We start from the raw sequence: 27,020 nt of genomic DNA on the forward strand, positions 1-27,020 counted from the left end.
GTGTCCTCGGCACGGGTTACCCCAGTGCGGACACATTATTTTCATATTGTGGGATTTTTTTTGTGCTAATGTAATAGTTTATTTTTGTATTTGTAACTTATGTTTACCTATTTTAAAATGCAAAGAAAAAAACATAATAAATAAAAATAATAAAAAAATATATTTCATAAAAATTAATAAATAAATAAATATTTTACTTTATTTTTCATAATTATTATGAAGCTTTTGCATATGTGCAATACGAACACTCAATAATATAAAATTATACATAGAAAAATATATACTTATAGCTTCTAATAAATGTGTTGCTGATAGTACGATAATTTGATAATATTGTGTATTTAATTTATTTGCACCTTAGATTATTTAGGTTCATTTGTCCACAAATATTTTGATAATGCGATGTCTGCCTTCAACCAATCAGGTAGCTAAAAATGATAAGATAATGTCAAATAAATACTAATATTCCATATTTACATAATACATATGTACATGTGATTTCCCAGTAAGGAATAAATTATTACAAAATCATACTTTAAAATTTGACCAATATTGTGATATTTCAAATTCTATCATGCTGCTTCAAGTTTTATTAATATTTACAAATTCATCAAAAATATTACATCAAAGAGTTTATAAAAATGTATATTGATCTAGTGTATAAGTAAATCAACTAAATGAAAACATATTTTTTTTTTATATTTATCAATATTTTTATTTACAATTGAAAAAGTAACGTATCTTAAAAAGTTATCAATAATATATTCATTATTTCATTGGCTTTATAATTACACAAATTTACAACTTACTGGTCCGATTGTATCGCAATCTTTCGTGCGATTTTCACTACTCAATATTTCGTTAGCAGGTTTATATGGAAGTGTGTTTAATGGCGCTGTTGTATTCACTAATACCAATATACTGTGAGCTAGAGGGTATAATCCTTCTAATGTAATAAATGATCCAATTTTTATCTGACTCTGTGATGAATAAAGCCTAAAACAAATGTTTTATAAACAATGACATATATTTCTTGATGCCAGTTTCAGAAAATATGTTTAAAACATCAAAACATCAATTTATTGTTTTTACCATTAAAAAAACATGTTAAATAAATATGCACGTTTTACAAAATGAGGAAGTTTGTGTTTTTTTTTCTTTGTTAATAGACTATTAAATTAAGCCAAAAAAATTTTTTTACACATTTTATATATCAGCACTACAATTTTTCAAAGTTTTGTATTTCTCAAATAACTCCACGTGTGATGTCAGAGGTTCTTTCCCGGTAATTCTCGATCAGTTCTTCCCATTGGTCCACGCAAAGCAAACTGAAAGTCTTCCATAACTCTCATATCATAGGTTTATTCAAATGAACCAGTGACGTCATTCGAAGTAGTTCGTTTTTAATAAAATGTTTTTTATTATTTTTTTTGTACATTTTCAGGAAACTTTGCCGTACAATCGAATGCTCTAATTTTTACTGCGTGCAAAAAAACATTTATTGTATCAAATTTCCCGTAGGGGTTAAGTTCCTCATTAAAGCTTTTATACTTACGCAAGTAATCTTAGCGGTTTCTTTATTATTTCTGGAAAATATGTGGATGTTAGATATTTAGTAAATAAACTGGTGGAGCTTCCAGATAATACATCAATCTGAAAAAAATATGGTGATTTATTTTGTAAGCAAATTTATTACATAAGGTATCTATTAATATAAAATAAGCTCACTTCTTGGTTATATGATGAACTGCCTCGTGACCAAACTCCGCTAGATTCCTTACTGTCTTCCAATGTATTAGTTAGGTTTTCTCTTACACCATATCTTATGCCCCATAGTAAAATACAATTATCATCAGTTCCCACAACAGTATATGATGGACCACATTTTATCATCTGTGAAATAAATGATTAATTATTTATTATAATAAATACTACACAAATACATGCTACTTTGCAACATACCAAAAAACGAATATTCTGTTAATATTTTTCTTTTTCTTAAAGAAAAAAAAATACTTGAGTTTTTAATAGACTTGCAGTACCTAAGTACTGGGACCTTTGTTCTGTAAGTCCATAATACTACCACGGGACCACAACCCGGTTTATTCTACATCAATATTTTAATTGACCGAGTTATTTAATGAGGAATGAAAACTATGTATATAAAAATCAACATATACCTTTATTTCAATTCCGTCTAGTTCGTTAACTCTTGAAGGAGGAAAATATGAAGACAGTTTTGATGACAAATAGGAATCTTGAGGGTGACCAGTTATATAGATAACTTGAGTTCTATCAGGAAGTCTTACAATCATAGCACAGTGGAAAATTCCTACACTACAATCGATTACATCCCCTGGAAATGTTTTAACTTCCTTCTGTAATAAATAAACCAATAATATGAACATAAAAACATCAATAATTCATCATTTAAAAATATTGTTTAATCGCAATATGTCATACTTCCAGTAAAATGTTATTTCAAGCTTAGCTCCGTGTACCAAATATTTGAAATATTGGAATATATTTTTTTAATTACTATTTTATAAATGATATGCATTGGATGCGTGCTACTCAATATGGTCTTGAAAATGAATGTTTTTTTTATTATTACTACTTAAAGCATTAACTTTGTGGTCAAACATTTAACTAAATGTTATTATATATTTTTATATAACCACTTACTGACTTTTCTATGTCTACCAGTTTCGAGACGTATGTAAACGTATTATTTTTTCAACCATTTCCCGACAACATAAAATATTTTTATAACCTTATGAGTGCATGTAAGGGTTGCTTATTAAAATGCATGTCGTGTTGGTTTTATATTTTTGTGCAACAACTATAGTGAAGGTGTATGGTGGGTTTTGCATGTTGGTTTAATTGGTGTCCTGACTAAGAGACGGGTACGTATCGAAACCGGTAGGCATGGAAAAGTCGGTGAGTGGGTATATACAAATATTCAATAACATTTGGTGAATGCTTTTTATTGGCTCTTTTCATTTCAACCTTATGGATTTCATCTTTTAAATATACATTTAGGGTCTTAAGATTATTTTATTACCTTTGAAACCTTCAAGAATAAAAATTGATTTTAATTACCATGATTTTAATTATATTCTCGTTCTTTCGAAAGGATTTCGCATTTTTTATCACAGCTAGTTTATTGTGAATATTCCATCCACAAACAATTATTGTTGCCTGAGATGTGATCGCAACAGTTGATTCCCCTCCACAATGAATAGAGACAATCCGGAACCCTGAGCAATCAATTTGTGTTGGGACACAACTAAAATTGAATAATACGTATGTTAGGAATAAATGTTTAACCCAAGGAAACACTTACTATCGAATAAAGTAGTTATATATTTTCCGACACAAATTCCTACTCCTTTTTAATAAACTATTCATACTAATAACATTTTTATAACAACAGGCTTTCATTTAAAATAAATTTAAAAAAAATATTTTACTCAATCTACTTTTAAATATTTAGTCAATGTTATAACTGTAATTTTCCAAAAAAGAGACTAGTTCTTGTGTTTGGAGAGCATAGACTTATATGTACTTATATTACAGCTGCTGTTTTAGTGGGCAGTCAGAGCTTGTACATTTAGATGTATTCTTTTAAAAAATAAACAAGTAATTGGAAAGAAACTATTTATTACTACACACAGTAGTAAATTTAGCATTTTTTTGCTGTATATGTCATGTTTTCAATTAGTAAAAAATAAGTTAAGCTTATATTATATTTACACATTAATCAGAGATTTTTGAGCTGTTTGTCCTTTGTCTCCTCTACCCCACATAAAAATTTGGCGGTTAGAACTAAGTGCTGCTACATGTGCAGTTCCACATGTGATTATTTTTATATGAACTCCTGACAGAGATTCTAAAATAAAATAAAATACCATTAATATCTACATACTTAATATAATATGTTATAAATAGAACAAAATAAAAAATATATAGATGGGTATGTGGTGTTTAGGATTCGCAAAAAAAAAACTCTTATTGTCTCAAAAACAGCCTCCGTGAAATAATAGCCAAGTCCTTTGAGAGAACAAAAATTAAATATTATTTTTCTCTAGCCTGAGTATGTATGTTCAAATTTGTGTAGACAGGCTGGATTTCCTCCCTATGAAGCTAGTTGCCTAGTAGGTGAAATAATTCAACCAAATGAACCTCACCCACATCAATGAAGGTTTCAGCTCTTTTACTTCACAAAAGTCAACGATGGAGAGTTGAGAAAATATGGATTTTGAAATATAGGCAGAATGGTGAATATTACATGACGTGTGAAGTGGCCACTCAAACCAGCCAATGATAGGTCACAAGCCCTGTAAATGTATAGACTTCCATATTTCCTTCTCGGATTTTTTTTCCTTTTCTGTTGCAATAAATTTAAATAAATTCATGTTTGTAACGATGACCTACCTATAGCTTTTGGGAATAAACAATGTTCAAAAGATCCATGTCCTAATGCTCCATATGTACCATTTCCACAAGAATACACATCTCCTGCTTCCGTTAGGAATATGCTAAATGTTTCACCAGCAGCTGCCCTGGAATGGTTATGTACGTTATTTTGCACTGTAATTAATTTAATTATTTTAAATAAGGTCTTCTTTTAGATATTTAAACATACATTATGACATTCTTCCCAACTAAAGAATTGACAACTGTAGGGTATTGCAGCCACTGTTTGGTGTCTCCGTGTCCGAGTTGGCCATGAGTATCTTCTCCCCATGAGTAAACAAGTTTATCTTGAATGTAATAAAATACCAATTATGATTAATATTATTTGAATTATTTATTTCTTATTTTTAATTAGATACAAGTTTCAGTCTGCTATCTTTGGAATAAATAATAACTGATTAAAGAAATGTATGTTTCATAATATATATTATAAAAATGGAAATAAAAAATATTGAAAAATGTGTTCCTATAGTGCTTTTATAATCTGCATATTTATAGATGCCATTTTTGTATATTTATTGATATTTTTTATTTATTAAAAACATTATACTCGTATATACATTAGTTGATTACAGATATACAGTTTATAGTGAAACAACCATGAACTTGCCCCGACGCGCTAGAAAATCTGTGTTGGGTCAGAGCACTTAAAGAATTCATAACAACTTTACCCTGTTGGAGCGCATCATTATTTTTGTTTATTTAACTTGCTTGCGGATATTTTAAATACTTTTTACATTTAATATGGGTACTTATTTTATTGACGTAAGTGTTTTATTGCACAAAAAATATTTTTTTATAGAAAAAGAAAAGCGTTCCTATGATTAATTTACTATGGAAATCTTTATTTTTATTATTTCATTTTATTTATTTATTTTATTTACAATTTATTTGTGTAACATTTATTGAGATACAAATCCCAACTTCATGGAACCAAAGTCTTGTGTTGAGTTGGAACGAATGTTACACTTTAACAATATACATATCATCATATACGTATATTATACAGAACAAAAACAACATTAAAAAATACATGGAATATCAACATATAAAAGAACATGCAGTCAATAGTCATTAGCAAAATATGAGGTATAAGATAGCAATAAAAAATAATACCAATTACAGATTTCTCGTTTATATTTATCACGGATACAGAAGGAGAGAAACAAGAAAACAAAATAAAATAATTTAACCCAATTTAATTATGTATATTTTAAAATTGGTAATTTGAAGTTTGTTAGTACAGTGAAAACTAAGCCAGTTTCACAGTCAGCTTAACTGTTAATGCCCACATTTCGTTTTTATAAATAATATAGATATAGGTACCACATAATATTTAATCATGTGAATTTTTATTTAACTTTTAATAATTATGCTTCTAAAATCTATTTGTGTTGCTTTTATTTTTTCATGTAGGGAAAAGGAGGGACACTTGATCCCTCAGTAGACTTGTTCACCTAGCAACATTTCTTGAATTTATAAAAGTTTTCTTCCCATGTTGGAAAACTGGCTACAGTTCGTTTATAGCTATAAAAATCAATATCTTTAGGGACAAGTCTGACTGAACTGTTTTCGCCTATTTCAAAAGGATTTTCCTCAGTCTTTCAACTTTGGTATCTGGTTTTTACATAAAGGTGAATGATTCCTGTATTGATTCAATGTATGTGTATATATTTAATATTTATTTTCTGTTAGTTGCTGAATCTTGTTTGTAGTTACCGTTTAAAGTGAAAAAAAATATATTTGACTACTACCGGGGATACTTAATCCCTTTTACTATAGGGCATTAGACCCCAGAGGCATTTTAAGTCAAATTTGCCAGAAAACGAGACTTATTGCCCTGAAACTGAAAATAGTTATAATGCTTTGTATTTATAAAAAAAGTTGTGGATAAGATAGCCCAAATAAATCATTTTGTTTTGTATTATCATTTCAGTATTCTGTTTTTTTCTTTCATAAAATCAAAATGTCTGTAATATTATAATAAGTGTATGGTTCAACGTTAATAAATCAGTTTTGGTTATTAAACCAGAGTTTTGTTTATGACTTTCATTGTATGTCTAATGAAATCTTCCTTAACAATGTATAAGGGGGTTAAATGCAAAACCACTAATGTCCATGATCACTTTTTTCGGGAAGACTAACAAAACCAGCAGCAAAAATACTATTTCTTTTATGTTCAATGTTTAACTTGTGCGTGGTATAACAGGTAGCAGAGAGATTATTAATTTAAGTTGTTTATGCACATTGAACTTAAAAGAAATAGTCGTTTGGCTACCGTCAAACGTTACAATTTTGTCCAGTTTTACCAAACTTTTACAATATCATTGATTTTCTGTATGGGACTACTCCTATCCACTTTGTTGAATAGTGATACTAATTATGAGATAAATACTGAGCATCTTTACAAGTACACAACGTTTGCTTTTCTTTTATTTATGCAATTTTCGAAGACAAAACATACTGGGTGAAATTATCTGCATTTTTTGACAATTTTGCCCACTTGGTCATTAACTGTTATCTTAAGTTTTATCATATTTATTTTACGGTTTACTATTACTTTTTGGGCGAAAAATTTATGTTTAAACAATATCATCATTGAGGCATCGCCATTATAAAATCAATGCAAAAAACAGGTGGGCAACATTGTCAACTATTTCCTCAATTTTTCTATACAATGCGGATTTGAGTGCCAGGGTTTGCACATAATTGGATTTTTAACAAAACCAAAGGAGTTAATCTCTAATCCTTTTAATTTGTTCGTATTTGACCATGCATAAGCCAATACATTATAAATCGCTTTTGAATTTTTTTTTACAAACCATTTCAGTTCTGGAAAGATTTTCGTAATTCAGAGGGCAAGCTCTCAAAACGATGTTTCTTCAAATGTGTATTTAGAAAAAAAAACTTTTTTTTTGTACAGCAGTGCAATTATTTGCTTGATTATCTTTACTTTGAAATTGTATTTTATTTACAGAATTCATATTATTTTCTATGTTTTATTTTCTTCTTTCATACAAAAAACATTTGAAATATAAAAAAATGTCTTCATAATTTCCCAAAAATGTGGCAAATTTAATTAAGTAAAATTTTCTTAAATGTGGTAGGATATTCTTACATTTTTAAATTTTTTTTTTGAATAGTAAAAATACAATTTTTTTTAGGTATAACCATTTTTAATTTACTCACAGAAAATGACTCAATCTTGCAGTTTTTAAGGTTTACATTGAATTTATGAAAACTTTGACGCAAGATGACAGGTTCGGGCAAAGATTTCACTATGTTCCAATTAAATACATCAACAGTATCCTCAACTTGAGGCCACATAAAGTACCATTACGTTTGCGTCTTACAAATGACATAACAATATTAAAATTGTGGTTGTTGATGCGCTGATAACTTAACCAACATAAGAGTTGTCGTTTTGCGTATCAACAGTGGAAAGTTTTGCTAAAACAAAAGCGCTTTCTTTACCGTTATTAATTTCAAGCCGATCAGACACTGTTTTTTCGTTTTCCTCGGCTACGTGGGCGCGTTGTTCATATTTGTCGTGAAGACTTATGATGAATGTCTTGAAATCTGTTGATTTATCAACTGAGTAAGCATTAGAGTCAGTTGTGTCCGTGTCGCTATGACAATTTTTCAATGTTTTCCTTTGTAACGTGTAGGTATCTTTCGATCCCGATGGCAGAGAAAAATCGGATGGATTGTTATCCAATTGCTGTGTGGTACAAAAAGTTGTGATGGACAGAATAACTGGCTCGTCATTTTCAGCGTGTATTTGAATTGAAACCTCCATCAGATTTTCAAATCTTATTTGTTTAATCTTTGGCAAAAAAACTGATTTATGGGCCAGTTTGAACAAAACATACGGTTACCTCGTTTAAAATCACGTTTTTGTCGCTTACTTCATTTTCTTATATATTTACTACTTTTTTTAAGCAGCAGGTACTCGCATTTCTTTCAGGTCGGCTGATGTATTATTTTTCGATAATCTGGTTTTTGTCTCGGATCGTGTTTTTTCAAAGTAGTATGTAGCGACAACCCTAGACGTAGTCGAAATTGACAAAACACTAGCTAAGAAATCTAAGGGAATTTTGCCCACTTAAATATCTATTGTGTTTGTTCAAATGGATATCCAGAAATACTTTCTAAGCGTTGTTATTATTTATGCAATGAAATATATAAAACTTACTTGCCTCGTTTCAACACAAACTCCGCAACAACAAAAGTTTTGACACATTTTATAGATATGCAAAACAGACCTTCAAGTTTAACTTCAAATTTCAAATGATCAACTTAAACTGGCGGTAAACTGAATATTTATTTTTGCCATGGAACTATTAAAATGTATTTACCAAATGTAATGTAATGATACCAGTATTTTTTTTTACTTTAATACATGATTTTGTTAAGGATTTCGGCAGTGGGAAAAGTTCTCGTGGTTGGGCAAAATTAACATGTTTGACGGTACTAGTTTTGTTGGTCTTCCTATAAATAGTGATCATAGGCAGTGACAGTTTTGCATTTAACCCCCTCATATAGGGAATAAATCACCCTTGTGGGGTAAACAAGTCATTGGGGGAAAATCGATCCCTTTTACCTTGCTTTACATTTCATTTAACATATTTTTATAAAAACATTTATCCACATTTTTTCCAAATTTGCCACCTATTGAATTGCATAGAAGCTCTACAATCGTAGTAGGAGAAAAGTTGTAGCAAAAAAACTGAAGTGGGGATCAGGTGTCCCTCTTTTCTCTTAAAGGTAAATATTTTGGAACTTACCGTCAGTCACGACAATAAAATGATTAGCTCCTGTAGTAACATTAACTATGTTGGATTTTGGTGGTATTTGAATTGGATAAACATTTATATTTTTTTCATAAGATTTGACTTGGTAAACAATTGATCTGCAAAAAATATCTTTATATTATTAGGTACTAGTTAAAAATACTGTTTTTTTTTTTTAAATGTATTACTTCACCTTTCTTTTTTCATGGTACTTTCAGTAAGAATATGAGATAAATTCGCTGTAGAATTGGCTGGATATGGGTCAATATAAATATAGCCGTTTGAACCTAATGACAAAATTATATTAGGAATGTATAATTCTAGAACTTCTGCTGCAGTTGGACGTGTTTCTGGTTTTTTATTTAGCAGTTCTTTAACTAAGGAGTTTAATTTTTCTGAATATCCCGGTGGAATCGGTTTGAAATCAACCTGGAAAGACATTCTATAATAGTTTGTATTCTGTATAGTAAATATTATATTAAGTAGTGGCAAATGGAAATGTAAACAGTACTGAAATATGAAAAGCATAGTATTGCAATCCTCTCCTTGTCTTTTGGAATAAAGATTTAAATAAACCAAATATACAAAAATAGTGCCAGTTTAACCACACGATAGACATAAAATGTGTGTGTGGTGAAATTGCATTTTTTATTAAAATATTACGACATATAAATGGAGTTGTAGAATATGCCATAAAACTTAATAAAAGATGCTTGGTTAATGTAATAAAAATGATCAAAAAATTTACAAAATGATTTTTTTAAATATCAATTAAATCACGGATTATAATGCAAAAAATAATATGATATGATAGTTAATTTGGTACCCATATTATATTTTTAAATATAGACAATTTTGCATTTCACTAAATATTATGATTTATTTTGAACTAACACGATTTTATTTTTTTTAAATTAACTTCAATGCTTGTTTTTTTTTTGGTGATGTAGAAAGGATGAAAAAAATCTATTTAAAAAATCATTATCATCATTATTTCATGTCCGCTCCCTAGTTGGAGCATATGGTATCCACGAAGATCCTCCAAGCATATCTGTCGGCTACCAGCTCCTGCGCATCCTTCCAAATCAGGCTCGCGTCCCATAGTTCTGACACCAACTGCCAACGAACAGTCAGCAGTGGACGTCCAGGACGTTTAGAGCCTGATGCCTTGTAATGTAGGCAAGCGTGGTTAAGACTCGGGAGGCATCGGCTGCACATGGCCCAGCCAACCGTATCGCATCCGCTTGATGACAGTTGTCACCGAAGTTTTTTTTTTAAATTTGTAATAATTAGTTTACGTAACTATTTCAATTTTGGTGGCCATTTTCAACAAGTTGTAAAAAACTTACTTTTAAAAAATGGAAATCAAATTGGCGTAATGCGGGGTTCGACCCTCGGACCTTTGATCCGTGAGTCTGCAATACTAGCCACGGGACCACAACCCGATTTAGTTTGCTGCATCCGTTCTCTTATTACGTCTTTATTCCTTCTTTTTAAAAATACAAGTATCTTATTGCATTTTATGCCATTTTCTCTAAACTGTAATGACTAAATAATTAGGTAGATACCGAATGACCGAATACCTAGTTTTGAACAAAAATTTCAAATATATGTTCCATAATATTAAATACTATTACTTTTTTTTTTTCATTTAAGAAAGTTCTTCAAACATGAACAGAAAATACAAAAGGAAAAATAATAAAACCCACTAAACCGCGAAACAGGCTTGTCAGCGGGTTTCTTATTTTTCCTTTACAAAGAGAAAATTTAAAGAAATTATACAAACTTAAAAAGTAATATAAACATTATTGTGAACTAAAAGATAAGCATGCGTATTTTTCACACAAAATATATTTACAAAAAATTAAGTAGTTTAATGTTAACATAAAATAATAATCAAAACAAAGCCTTGCTACATATTATTAGCCATTGAATTATATTTTTCTTAAATGTTTTGTCAACATTTTTAAAGATCTGCCTAGGAATCGCATAATGAAGTGTTCTTTGGCCATATTTGTTTAAAAATCTCGGTACTAACAAGCCTCTATGCTAGCCTAATATACCATATGAAAAACATTTCTGCTTTTCGGGAAAAAGTAATTCAACATTTTGCATTATTAATTAAGGTTTTTTGCATTGTATTTTTTTTCTTAGACGAATGTGAAGTAAAACTATATACGAAGATACACAAATGTCTATATCCGTACATTATGTAAGAGTGAGATAAGCATTATTATCATAATCAAGAAAGGGGTTTTGCGTTGGTTTAAACATAAAGTGCAAATGAACAGTGAAAATATGGATAAAAAGATTTACGATGCGAACGATGTATGCAGAAATCGAAGAAGACCGAGAAATACGTGGCATCATCAAATCCAACAAGATGGAAATGTCAAAAGTCGGAATAATCGGCGGACGTGTACGAGAAGATGTATGAATGTGGAGGAAGCGAGATCTGCATGCAACTACATAGTGATGTGGCATTGTGTCCTTTGTTTCTGTTATCTTCATCGGTATATACTGAGACGGTATAAACTAACATCGATGTTTACGTACGAAAATGTGTATATTTGTATGAAAATTCAAATTATCTTCGTCGGTAACAAATAATTCAACATGTTTAGAAAAATTGTAAACAAATTACATTTTTCATACAGAAAACTTAATTTTACTTTGTAGATAAAATTGAAGATAAATTTTAACTTCCCATCAGAATACGTACCCTGATAAGTCATTCAGTCAGGATTTAATCATTTTTTATATTAACCGACACATTTTTTAAAGTTGATCGAGATTTAAAAAATAAAATTAATTATTTATCTTCTATATCACTTACCTTCATAATTTTATTTACCAATGCTGGGAGGCTAGAAGCCTGAAACGTTTTATGAAGGCAGCAAATCTCATACAGTATACAGCCCATTGCCCAAATGTCTGACTTCTCATTATAATCCTTCCCTTCGCACTGTAATTAATATTTATTCAATGTTCCTGTTTAAATAACTATTAAGTTTATTATGCTTTATCAAATTTTGAGTTCTTTTGATCTTGCAATATCACCTATGAAAAGTCCTAGGTCAATTTTTTATACTGTTATGCTGATTGCCTTATTTTCGATATTAAGGCGCAAAATCAAATATAGGGAAATACCACGTACTACGAGTACCGATAAAAACAAATAAATGGATTTGGATCAATCAATACTATTTTTAAATTCAGTATGGATATTGTGGAGAAATGTTTTCATTTACAACTTTAAAAAAGAAAATATAAAAAAAGATATCACTAGAAAAACGCGACATGTAGTTGTGGCGTCAAGATTCATGACGATGTTCTAAAAAAACTTAAATGTTTTGGAACAAAGTTGAAAATGAACATGAATCGCGGCGTATTAGGGGCGTGGCTAATGCAATTACCGTTTTTGTAGGAATTCAAAATTACAAATTTAAAAATATTTTTTATGCTACTAATAAGTAGCAAAAAATATTTTTTTTACTAGACAGTATTTCATAGATTCTTATTACTTTTAAAATGTTTCAAAATAGTGATATTTACCCGTTACCGTATTTTGCGGACGATAAGACGCATCGGACCATAAGACGCATCCTAATTTTTGGTAGAATTTTCATAGTAAAAAAATGCGTCTAATGGTCTGAAAACTACGGTAAGTATTTATTTGTTTAGAAGGCCAACAGACGTAACTTACGAGTATTTTCATTGAAATAAAATGAAGACGAGTCTACTAAAATTAGGACAAACCCAAAATATTTTTTTAATGAATGTTTAATTCCTCTTCTTACTCAATAGTGCATAGGGCACTGCAGCGGTAGGTACACATATTGCAGCGTCAATTGATTATGTGATAAATAAATATATGAAAAATTATAGAAGTATAGGAATTTACATGGCTTAAACCTTGTCATTGACTGATTCAAAGGGTCACATTACACACGGTATAAATTTCACCATTCTGCGTATATTTGAATATCCATTATATTGTTTTATTTTATATTGTAAAAAGCACTTGTGCCGTGTAATAAATAAATAAATAAATTCTTCTATCATCCATCTTACAATATACAGAGATGCCAACTGTTCAAAAAAGTATGAAAACTATTTTCAGATGGAATTCCTGGGTGATACAATGACGCAGGTCAATGCCACGGGAAATTGGAATATTTTTTTTTTACTTACGTACGGTAAAAATTAAAGCATTTAATTTTATGGCGAAGTTTCTCGAAAATGTATTTTAAAAATCCCTGAAAATGGGTTTATTAAAAATGAACTACTCTGAACTACGTCATAAAATCTTGTTTTTTTAATTTAATTTGTTCTTTTACAATTTATGCATTACTTTTTTTTACATTAAAGATAATTTTCCTTCAATGGGGTATCCCGTGAACTGGGAGACATTGTATATGATTTTGGAATATGCCTAGTTAAATATAATTAAATTATAATCTCGAATACAACATAATAAAAACACATAAAACTCATAAAACATAATAAAAACACATAAAACTCAAATAAAAACACTATAAATAAAAAGACCTTAAATAAAATCAGTATGTTTATTTATATGTGTGCACACGTGTGTGTGTGTGTGTGTGTGTGTGTGTGTGTGTGTGTGTGTGTGTGTGTGTGTGTGTGTGTGTGTGTGTGTGTGTGTGTGTATGTATTTGGATATATGAATAATCACATATGTTAGTCTGCCTTAGAACGGATTTTCTACTAGGCATTACTAGAAATAATGTAAACATGTAATTAATAAAAATTAAAAAAAAGAGTAAATGAATTATCACAAAACATAATTTATTCAGATAAGGAAAAATGATCTTACCATTTCTGGACTGATATAATATGGTGTCCCCAAAACAGTTTGTGCTTGAGCATTTGTAGTTAGCACTTTGGATATTCCAAAATCACCTATTTTGACATTCCCAACAGCGTTCATGAAAACATTTGCAGTTTTCAAATCTCTGAAATTTTTCGGAGTTAAAAGGAGAAATTAAATTAATTATTAATTTTTCCCGAAAACATAATTTCAATGTTGCAGCTACTTGCAACGTAATGTGCTCGTAAGTAACATGTCGTCAGTCGGTATCAAGCAAAAACTAATTATCTGACTAAACAGAATTTTTGCTCGCCGTTTATTTTACTAAACTGTTTTCATGAAAAATAAATTTTGAAGAATTTTAAAAGTTGACTATTAAATTGTAATGATTTCTTATTTGTAATAATTGTAATGATGACATTCTAATATAGCGATGATAATTGTAATGATGGCATTCTTATATGGCGGCGGCTATACTATCAATCTCTATGTTGAACAATATTACTTTAAATATTGGCATTTTTCACATCCCTTAGGGACTTTTTCGTTACAAAATTATCTTACTTTTTCGTCATATTATTCTCAAGATATTATGTTTACCCACGTGTTATTTTTATGTATAACTAATTTTACTGACTTTTTATTTCTACTATTTTTATATGTATGAATTAAAATATCTATTTTATAATGTACATATAGATGAATAAATAGAATTGAAAATTGAAATTCAAATACTGCCGTTATACGTAATTTCTGTTTATTATGTTAGTATTCTTTGTTTATTCTCAAATATAAAAAAAAAATGAAAAACGTATATTGTTGAGTGCCCTCGGTACGAGTGACCCCCGTGAGGTCACATTATTTGTATTATTTATTATATTTTGTAAGAGAAAAAATATTAATAAATAAAAAATAATAATAAAATACTGTGTTGAAAAATGATTAATTACAGTTTTTTTGGCAATTTCGATGAAGTTGATAAATATTCAAATGTGTCATATTATGTCAAAATATGACATTTCCAAATAAGTACCTTCTTATAACGGCAGTATACCAAAAGTTACCGTTCTGTTCTGTAAATCTTTTACTCTGCATTAACATTATATATAATATGTTAAAAACGAAAGAGGCGGTGATTTCATATGTATTTGCTTTCAAAAGCTTTATTCCAGCAACCCGAAAAGTTGAGACAACACCATAACATATTTCTCTAACTCACCTGTGCAAAATATTACTAGCGTGCATGTGTGCTATGGCTGAGCAAATCTGCCGAAGCAGGTTGAGAATTTTCCTCTCGGGGAACGGAGACGATGTGTTGGCCAATAACTGTGCCAAAGTTCCACCATCGGCATATTCCATTTCTATCATGAGCATGCCCTGGTGCTCGAAACTTCCGCCATATCTTTAAATAATATAATATTGGTTATGTGTGAAAAACTAATTAAATCAAGAAATAACATACTTGATAATTAAGACGGTTTGTGGTTCCATAGTGAGGTCGCTGACTCCAAATCAGGGCTCGTATTACAAGGGAGGTTAACATTTTTCTTATTTTTTTTCTACAAAGATAAATTAAGTTACTATGTGAAAAATAGAATAAACATGCAATTTTCTTTTCTAAATATGTTCAATTTCAGGTTTTCGACGAAGATGCTTCAAACTTTCGTACAAATATAAAAATTTTCGCACGTAAAAATCGATTTTCCTTTATAGACAGTCGAAGATAACTCTGTTAACTTCCGATTGTAATTGCCCCCCATGGCTGGTATTCTGAACGGAATTGCGCGCGGAGAGATCGCTCTAGTACGTAAATACACGTTGAAAATGCGTTTTCTACGCGCGCTTTTGCGTTCAGAATACCACCCTAGGGCTGGTTTTCCAAACTCTCTCGCGGCGCATTATCTCGCGTATTTACATACAAAATACACGAGAAAAACTGTTTTCTCGTGCCACGAGAGTGGTTTAAAATAGCACCCCAGTAAAAACTTAAAACGCATTATACCGCGCGATAAATGCGTTTGAAATATAAGCTAAGAACCCCGATTACAATGGGAAGTTAACAGAGTTATCTTCGACTGTATATAATGAAAAATCGATATTTGTGAACGAAAATGAGTTTATTTGCATGAACATTTAAAGCACCTTCGTCGGTAACCTATAATTAAACATGTTTAGAAGAAAAAAATGTATGCATATTCTGCTTTACATACAGAAAACTTAATTTTACTTTGTAGATAAAATTGAAGATAAATGTTAGCTTTCCATTGTATTCGGGGCTCAGGTGGTCTAAATTTGAAACCCAAATGACCGCAAAATTCAAGTATTTTAATAAATAAATATCGTTTAAATGTGCATTAATTATGTGGGTATTACAATTTAAAAAATCACCATAAACAAAAATCACAAAATAGAAGCTTACGGGCATAGAATAAGGAATAGTCCAGAAGGAGCGTAGAATAATATTTGAATACATCGGACTGTGTCCGAAAATCCTCCCACTTTGCCCCACTTTCACTGCGCGCATTCGTGAAGTCACCGCGTAATGTTGTCAAATGGGAAAAAATATAATCATAACACAAATGTAAGGTAAAAAAAAACGATTTGTTCATTTCTCTAAAATTTTGTTGTGCCCGTGGAAACATTGATTAACACAACAGAGTAGATAAGTAAAGGGTAATTTAATAAGAGTAATTGAATCAATGAACTTTGAACTTAAAATGCAAAACAAATTTTATTTTACATATAACGGATATTTTTAAATCATGTTAAATAATATTTGATGTTTTAAATATAATGTTTGTTAAATGTCCACCACGGCGTTGTTTAATCCAAGGTCCAATTTTCATTAGTTCTCTCATTAGATGAGCAAAGTAGGGTAAAAAAAAATTACTGCCCTGGCAACACTAATAAAATATCCATTTTGATTTCTTTGACAATCTGACAGATGGAAAAATAATTAAATTTTTAAGTTATGCATTTGCTAATTACACATGAAATGTGATCCCATCCTGTTTCTTTAAGATCCCAGCAGTATTTCTACACTTTAAAACGACACAACACGGCATAGTTGAATTCAAACCGGGAATTGCTTACTGAGCGACGTCTACAAAGAAACTAATGGGTCAAAACGTAAAACTACTATTTTAAGAGTAGTTTAGTAGCCTTCTGTTTGATGCGCGTATGCGGTTTCTGGCCTATTCTTAATTCTATGCTTACGGGTTATTTCTTTTTTTTTTTAAACTACATTCCGAAGAACAAATTCATCAGTTTTTTTAAGCTCTTTAGTTCTGCCAGGTGACTAATGAATGTTTTGAATGAAATCATAAAATTTCATTTATATTTTAGTATTACATGTGGATTAAATTAATATTTTTGTGGTCCTTTGAAAGTCTCATGCCAACTTTATTGCATCGGGTTGTGGTCTCGTAGCTAGCGTCACAGACTCACGGATTAGAGGTCCGAGGTTCAACCCCCACTGTATCCCAATTTGATTCCCATATTATAATAGTGGATTATTTACAACTCATTGAAAGTGCCTCCCAAAATTGAAATATTTGGGTTAATTATAAAAACGCAAATACCTCTTTTTATTAAAAACAAATAAATTGATATTGATTTTAAAACTATATCTGCCTTGTATTTATTTATAAATCCGGTCCTTCTTCGTTTAATGTTAAACCAATTGAAAACATTTTTATTTATTAAATATATTGTTTGTACGTACATTCATAAGCATTTGATTGAAATTATTAATACATTATAAAAAAACTATAAGAATCCGAAATCTGATGATCTTAATATAATGCAGAAACTGATGTAGATAATAATACTGAGTTTATGCCTTAAAGTAATAACGCTCTACCGCTTATAGAGCCGGCTATACGGACAAAAACCATTCTAGGATTATCAATCACGAAAATAGCTACAGTTTTCAGCAAAACCAAAGGGCCGTAGGCACTCATCGAGAGTCGCGCATTATTACTCTAAGGTTTATGCACCTTTTGACGAAGTAAATTATGTATTTGAAAACATTATGATGAACAAAGTCATGAAATGCAAATAAATCATTATGTTGTCTTACATATTTTTAATAGTGTAGGTATTTATAACTTACCCAATAATATTAGGATGGTTCAAAGATGAAAGGATTCCTACTTCATTTAAAGCCATTGTTCTTTCGGCAGGTGATAAATCCTGTATGTTTATTTCTTTCAAAACAACTAGTTTACCTGTTTGTAGTTTTTTGTATAAAACTGCAGTACCAAATGCACCTGAAAAACGAGAAATACTGAGTTGTAAAAATGCTGAACTATAGTCAACTTTTATAATATAATTGACTAAAGTTTTAAAAATACTGCAAAGCACAAATTATTAACATATTGTAAAAAAAATTAATTATTAGTCATTACCTCAGAATAATAATGCGTCAAGCTATAGAGGAGCCCAAACGTAGGAAAACCATTATATGGCCATTGGGTATTAAGTTAGCTACAGTTCTCAGCAAAACATTGGGCCGTACTCAGGTCGAGAATTGCCAAATGGATATTAACTTGCATTGTAAATATTTTTTAATATGTACCTGTGTATTTATTATTGCAGGGTTATTCCAATTTATTTTTCTATAATTCGCCAATATTTATTTTATGAAACTGAAAATACATGTGTGAGTTTATTCTTTTATTTTTTTATTCATTTTATTAACAATATACTTATGTAACATTTATTGAGACATAAATCCCAACTCCATGGAACCAAAGTCATGTGTTGAGTTTGTTTGTTTGTCCGTCTCATCTCCGAAATGGCGAGTCGTAGCGGCCTGAAATTTGGACACGTCATTTTAGATGCGATTGTAAGGTTAACATTGCTATTTTCGAGTCAAATTTGAATCGACCTCTACTCGATAAAATCTCAAACTTTATATGGATTCCTAGTGCGGCTCCGACATATTGCCCGTAATCAACTGTCATTATCAACAGTAAACATACTTTGATTCACAAAGTTTTTCCCAAATTGAGAAAAAATAGTATCTGAAGTAAGTATATTGATATAAGAAAAGTTTTTAAGCAACACAATACACGTTTCGGGACAACAAATGCCAAAAATCAATTTAAATCATAAGAAAATATTCGAAATCAATTACCTGTGAAAACTGACTCCTTTAACACTTTTGACGCTCCTACTGCTGCAACCAAACATACTGTAATTCACCATAGTCGATTTTTATGTATTATAACGTAAATATCCAAGTTGTTTACAAACAAAACCAAGCACAGCGACAAAAGCATCCGATAGAACCGTTATGCCTATGTTGTTAAACAAAACAAAATGGCTGCCAATTTGTTGCTAACCAACATCGCTTGCGTTCTATGAAACATAGTGATAAGGCTTCTCTATAGAGACCTATGGGTTCACGCATTATGCATTATTACTCTGAGGTCATTACAGTTATGCCCAGTATTTAACTAATTTATTTTATTTTAACACTATGTCAAATCACTATAAAATAAAATAAAATATTATTTACTTTTATTATGGGTATTTAAAGAACCAAACAACAGTTTCAGGAGCGTACCTACTTCTAATAAAGACTGATAAAAAACATTTGACAATCGTGTATGATGAGATTCGTGGATTGATTTTTGCAAGGTCCACGTGAAATATTATGATAAAAAAAATTTATTTCATCATCTTGCCTTGATTAAGATACATTTCTATAGGTGCATCAATGAAAACAAACGGTGAGCATAAAATTTAAACAAAATTAATATAAGATGACTTGCGAAAATAATATTAAAAAATATAACACTGTTTAGAAATTTGCATCGTATTGCTTTGTACATTCTTATACAATAAAAAAAATGCGGATATGATGCATTAAAGCTTTAGGTGAAAATAATATGTTTTAAAATATTTATAATACCCTTTCCAACCACTCGAATCTTTTCGTACTCTTCGAGACGATCCATTCTTTTTATATTATGTCTTAAAAAAAGCTTTTTGGTCGGGGATTATCTAAAAAAATAAAACATTTAAAATGGTTTTTTTTTAAATGCTTAACGATATAGCACAAAACGAACTTCTGGATAAAATGTGTTAAAAGAAAAGTGTTTTTGAATATCAACTTGGTCGCGTCTGCCCCATTCCCTGAGTGTAATGTAATAAATTAGAAGTAATTTCACGTTTGATCACATTCAGGCAACTGGTTGAAGGAGACAACGAGATAATGTACAAAGGTTTAAGCGTGACTACCGCTAAATCCCATCAAATTATTATTTCGCTTCAAAAATGTATTAACAACATCCTATCCGCACTCTAATTCCAATGTATCTAGATAATTTTTGTAACATGGAAGGTAAGGTGATCAGTCTTGCGATTCAGCTGCCAGACTAGAAACATTAAAATATTACAGTGTCGTGACCTTTAAAATCAATATTTCACGTCCACCCTGCCGGGAATTGAACCTAGAAGCTCAAGAATAGTAGGTGAAAGCGCCAACCATTACACGAGGTGGACTTATCTCCACTCGATTTCCTTTTTCAGGATTTTTACCTGAGAGTAGTCATCGAGTCAAAAACGCTTGTCCAGGGTTCTGTTTCATTTTTACACTCAAATGTGTATTTTTTATACGCCGGACTAAAATATATATATGGTTAGTATATATCAGCATAACCTATGTTATTATACACGAACTGAAAGTCAAAATCCCTCAAACGAAAATCAATTCGTTCAATTTTAATATTTAAAAAAATTACGTTGCAAATCTTTCATAAATATGTCAAATTTAAATGAAAACAATGAGAATCTGATTCAACACGAATTTCTTATGTTAATCGTTTTTTGCCCTAATTAGGGGAAAAAATTACACATTTATGTACCAAGTACTAGTACATACGATATATTTTTTTGAAATCTTAAAAAAAAACATCAATGTAAATGCATGTGTTAAATTTATATAAAAATTGTATTTTATAGTAATATTGTATCCTTGTATTTGTTTGTCTGAATAAAAAATAAATAATAATAATAATATAAGCTACTACAGTTTTTTTATAAAAAACATACAGATAAGCTGATTTTTAATAAAACAGTTCGTAAAAAATCGTTTTTCTCATACTCATACTGTTTGTTAAAATACCATAAATGTTTTTTTTTTTTAATGTGTAAACAATTTTCGCAACATAATGGCGCTGAATAATATATTTTATTATTTTGCCAAAAATCTGTTTCCTTCTTCTCCTTATATTTGTGTTAACGTAGCAAAGTATTATTGAAAAAAGGAAATTTCCGTGGGAAAAAAAAGATTTCGTGTTCATTGATAAAAACTTTGCAAAATGTAATATTTATTGTTTGAAGCTACCGTCGCGTCGCGTCACGGTTATGTTATTTTAAAAACTTATTTCGTAGCATTATATACTATGAAACTTTGAATAAAATAAATTCAACTAAATAATCATGATATTACAGATATTAAAAATGAACGAGAAAAATCTTTTCATAGGAAAATATGAAAAAAATAATTGTTTTAAAATATTCACCATTCTGCACAATATTGTTACATTCTATACATTATACTTTTTTTGCGGCTATGATTTATTGAGATATATATATATATTTAAATATATATATATATATTATAACTAGAGAAATGAAAAGAAAGAACATTTTACAATATGACGATATTTGTGCATAATATTGTTAATAGTAAAAAAAAAACAGAATTTTAGAAAAAAATATGAAAGCCTACATGAACATGATCACAATACCAGAGAAAAGGTAAAAATCAGACTCCTATTTTGAAAAAAGGCGAAATTATTTTTTTTATATTTATATTTAGTCATTAAAATATATATATTATTTTGTTGGGAAAAACTATAATTAAGAAAAAAAAATAAAATTCAAAGTGAAGTTAAAAAAAATTGTGTTAAACAACTTATAAATTAAATATATGTACATTGTTAATATTAGAGCACACGTAAGGATATTTTTATGTGTGCCCTAGCCCCACTTCAAGATTCAAAATAAAAATATATTTTTTTATAAAAACGTGTCGACGCATAGTTCTTTTTACACCCTCAACTCCCCTTTTTCAATATAAATACAATCCACACCTAACCGAATCCACACCTAACACAGACTCTTTAGTTCTTGGCAAGGTAACATCTCCGTAGACTCTCTCGTCGCCATGTCTACAGTCGATGTGAGCAAAGGTGCGAACAAGAGCCGCCAGGATGCAGAAAAAAGAGTGAAAAGCATTTTACTGAAATGTAAGAAAATCGGGATAAAGAAAGAAGAGCTATCCATACTGTACACAGCCACCTGTCGGCCGCGAAAACCAAAATTGTCTTTAAAGCATAAAATTTATTTCTTTATTGCTATTTTACTCACAGTATGTGGCGTTTACTTCTATAGTGACTTCAGGGATGATGACCAGGTATGAAATTAATCATTTTAAACGTTTCATATCTTCACTTTAGAGGATAAAACGCGGGTCTCCACTTTTTGCCGTTTTGAAGTTTAAAATGCAGAAATTATCGCAATAAACTATTGTATACCTGAATAAAACACCAAAGTCCACTTTCGTCGTAAAGATTCGTTTTTAAGTTGAAATCGAAGTGAAGTCCACTTTGTTTTAATGCAAAAACATCGAAATTATCGCAATAAACTATTTTATACCGAATAAAACACCGAAATCCACTTTCGTCGTAAAGATTCGTTTTTAAGTCGAAATCAAAATGTGAAGTCCACTTTGTTTTAATGCAAAAACATCGAAATTATCGCAATAAACTATTTTATACCTGAATAAAACACCAAAGTCCACTTTCGTCGTAAAGATTCGTTTTTAAATTGAAATCAAAATGTGAAGTCCACTTTGTTTTAATGCAAAAACATCAATACTCACAAGTATGCAATTTTAAAATGTACTATTTTTATCGCAATTCGAATTATTTTACACTGAAAGCTCTTTAAAGATTAAAATTATCTCATTTGGTTCAAAAGTTATGATGTTTTAGAAATAGCACCATCACAAAATTTGATTTCGTCAACATTTCGGTCAATGTGACTTCCGTGGTTTATTATTTAAGCTACAGATATTAATACTGAAATTTATTGCAAATGAGAGGAAAAACTTTTCGTGCGGGGATATGGAAGTCTAGGCATTTACGGGGCTTCCAATCGGTCATTGGCTGGTTTAAGGGGCCACTTTATACACTGTTTAGCATTCACCATTCTGCCTATGTTTAAACATCCACATTCTCCCACCTCTTTTCGACGACTTTTGCAAAATTCAACCTTGTCTACATTCTCAAAATATTTTTGATTAGTTATCCAATGTTTACTACGGAAACGTTCGTAATTGTTAAAATAACTTTGAATATTATTATTAGATTTTTTATTAAAAATTAAAATATTTTATATTTTTCAATTTTAGTCATTGTCGGTATTTTAAATTTGTTTTTTGTCCATTTATAAAAAAAATTCTCTTTATTATTGCTAGAGGTCACATAATAGAAAATAAAAAACTATATACCTATTTAAACAAATGAAATAAGTGTTAAAAAAAATGTATAAAAAATGGCCAGTTTCGTACCTATCTAATTTCACTGAAGACGGTGCCTAAATATTATTTATTTTTATACTTATGAAGTAAAATCGAATAGATGGGCTCAAAATAGTTAACAACAACAAAAATGTTGAATGCAGTAGTTCAGCGCTACGGAAATCGGATATAAAAAATATTTTCTTACACGCAGATAAAATTAGAGCATTTAATTGTAAGGCAAATGTTCTTGCTAATGTATGAAAGAAATAATAAAAATGGTTATAATAAAAATGAACTAATTTGAAACGTCACAGGTTCTTGTGAACAATAAGCATTTAATTATAGCGTTGTTATGTGTTGTGGTAGATATCCGATTTCCGGGTAGCCGTGATTTTCAACGTTTAGTGTGGACAGGTACGGGTTTCTCCTTTTAAATGTCATGAAAATTCACAAAACACGATAAAAATAATTTTTCAATGGTTTATTACTAAAAACTTGTTTTTAATGGTTTATTACTAAAAATCATTTTAAGGTTCTGTCGTAAAAATAGGAAACAAATGCAAGTATAGATGAAATATTTTTAGTTGTTTTAATTTCCCGTTATTGATATTGTTTTAAATATTTATAAATATATATAAATATATATTTATTAACTATCTGTTGAATCAGAATCAACACTAATCTCCATTTCATCGTTTACATTTTTTCAATTATATATATTATTATCTTCTTTTCTTGCTTTTTCTCTACAACTCTCTATCCGCTTAAAGACTACACCCGAGTATACTCGGGCGGCTATTACGTGCAAAAATTCCCACACCCGATATAACTCGGGCAAACTTTACTTGCAGAAAAGACCACTCCCGAATACACTAGGGTGAAAATAAATAATGCCACGAGCCACGGGTTTTTTTTAGTGTTTTGCCTTTATAAGGCATTATTAATGAATTAAAATGAATATTTTTTTATGAATTTCTTTTATTTCTTAACCCACGTCATGCACCATAGCATATCAACTTCAAGTCCCATTTGGGCCCAGAATGGCTTTTACGAAGGATATACTCGTACATATTATATGTTCAGTTGATAAAATTAATTCATGAAAAAAACTTTTTTTCCCCTAGCAACGTCTAGCAAGAGCAAAGGTGTTAAAACACTAGCACGTTGGTGGCGAGCCAGAAAATTTAGTCTTTTCTGATGAATTTTTTTTACGGTTCAGCAATATGTAAACAAACAAAACGATCGTGTAAATAAAAATACAATTTGGACCAGTAAATTGCTCTGCAAAGGCAAGCGCCTGCATCAGTGATGGTTTAGGCCGCGGTAACTGCCACAGGACGCTCACCCACTCGTTTTCATTGAACAGGACGTAAAGGTAAATCAGCAAATCTACCGTGAAACCATTTTAAATGATGTGTTTTTACGTAGAAATTATTGGACGTTTCAACAAGACTGGGCACCACCCCATAAAGCCCGTGAAACCCAATTTTTTTACAAAAAATGTTCTTCGCTTCATTTCATCACAACAGTGGCCTCCACGTTCCCGGACTTAAACCCATTGGACTTTTCCTTATGGTCCATTCTACAAGCCAAAGTATCAGCGAAATGTGAGACGGTCGACGCCTTGAAGATTACTCTTCGCCGAGAATGGGACAAAATACCATCAGCCCACATTCGTACAGCGTGTGAAGCCTTCTTGGACAGACTCGATGCTTTTATTCGCACTAAAGGTGGCTACATCGAACAATTTTTTTTTAAATCGAAATGTTTTTACGATATACTGAAGTTTTTCAATTTAAAAAAAAAATGACATAATTACGGAATTTTTAATTGGTAACACTTCGAGTGCTGTCGAGTGTAAATATAAAGCTGTTAGATAAAAAATCATCAACTGAGTAAAAATGCATAATCTAATATGATCATGATCTGATGAAAAACGTGCGAGAAAACCAGAACGACTTTTTCCATATAAAAAATAATATCTAAAAATGCTGGATGAACTTGGATATAATTTTTACAGGTTTTTTACTAGACAAATTAAATAACATTTCTGCAAAATTAGATTCTAGGGCAATATGTTTTTCGTAAAAAGACGGTGGCAAAATTTGCCTATATTTCATTAGAAAATTTATTTATTAATATGCATATTATGTTTATGAAAAATATGTTATTTGCTTTACAATTGAATGAAAAATATTATTTTTAAATAATCGGTAAAATTAAACTCGGAGATTCGTCGCGGCACGCCAATATATGATACGCGTTTCCGCTCACGATTGCAATACGACTGATGAACGCGTGATTTCACAGTGTTCCTCCTCCACTCCATGACAGAATTTTTTTTGTTTTAAGAACGTACTTTAATACACAATTTATCTGTGTATAAGTCGAAAATATAAAAAATATTTTTTTAATTTATACTTTTTACTTTTTATCGTGAATTCTGAATTTGGTTCCACAGTGAGACTTGAATTCGTGTCGTCACGGACGGAGTTCCTAATTTCAAATTTACAACACTTTGAAAAATCATAGCGGTGATAACACAATACACAAAAATAAATAAATGTTTTCTTTGGCTTAGTTTGGGTATTCTATTAATAAATACTAATAAAATAAATAAAAAACACTGAATTTCCTAATTTCTTTGTCGGCCTCGTGGTGTAATGGTCAGCGCGTTAGCCTGCCATGCAAGAGGTCTCGGGTTCGATTCCGGACATGGTTGATATGAAATATTTATTTAAAAAGGGTGTTTTCACACTAGAATATTTCATAGTCCCTGGACTGGTAACTAAAGCGTAAGACTGATCATCTTACCTTCATGTAACAAAAATGATCAAGATACGCTGCAATTGGTGTACCAATGCAGTGCCCTATGCACCATTAGGTGCGGAAAGGGAATGATAATGATGATGATAAAAATCCTCATTGTGAAAAGTAAGTACATTTTCAAGCGTTCAGAAAATCATAAAATATTCACAAACAATTTGAAATGAACGTCGCGTCGGCCTAGGCAAGACCCCCTTTTATATGAAACATTTGAAAATACAATAGTCAAAATTATCACAGCCTTAATCGCCCATCCGCGAAAAAAACACGAAAAAAAATAAAATAATGTGCATTTTTTATCGATAATATTGGTTATGTATTTGAAAATTAATTTTTGATTTTTGTATATTAAAAAAAAACATTTATACGAATCATGGTTTTTTTTATTTCAGTGCTGGATCAATATGCCTCAGATAATAACAAAGGCTACCAGGCCTCCGGAGTCATGTTCCATGTGTAGGGGGGAAGTTTATTCTGTCAAACGTGTTACCAATCTCACACCAGAAGATTTCGAGAGGAAAAGCATAAATAGTACCATATTGGAATA

At 30.3% G+C, this 27,020-nt stretch overlaps 1 protein-coding gene across 1 annotated transcript; it reads right to left on the minus strand.

Annotated features, from left to right (window-relative positions):
* Window positions 1-233: 233 nt before the first annotated feature.
* On the minus strand, window positions 234-20,072 carry LOC148283841 (serine/threonine-protein kinase nekl-2-like). Its single transcript, XM_088243159.1, is given in 11 exon segments — window positions 234-996; window positions 1,556-1,586; window positions 4,438-4,565; window positions 4,649-4,766; window positions 9,267-9,421; window positions 9,466-9,701; window positions 12,109-12,237; window positions 14,113-14,251; window positions 15,326-15,508; window positions 18,221-18,377; window positions 20,027-20,072. Coding segments are annotated over 11 exon segments (1,530 nt in total). The 3' UTR covers window positions 234-788.
* Window positions 20,073-27,020: the final 6,948 nt, after the last annotated feature.

This window comes from Micrasema longulum, unplaced genomic scaffold (assembly GCF_059751315.1).
Source record: "Micrasema longulum isolate JH-2025_06_02 unplaced genomic scaffold, ASM5975131v1 h1tg000191l, whole genome shotgun sequence".
Taxonomy (NCBI): domain Eukaryota; kingdom Metazoa; phylum Arthropoda; class Insecta; order Trichoptera; family Brachycentridae; genus Micrasema; species Micrasema longulum.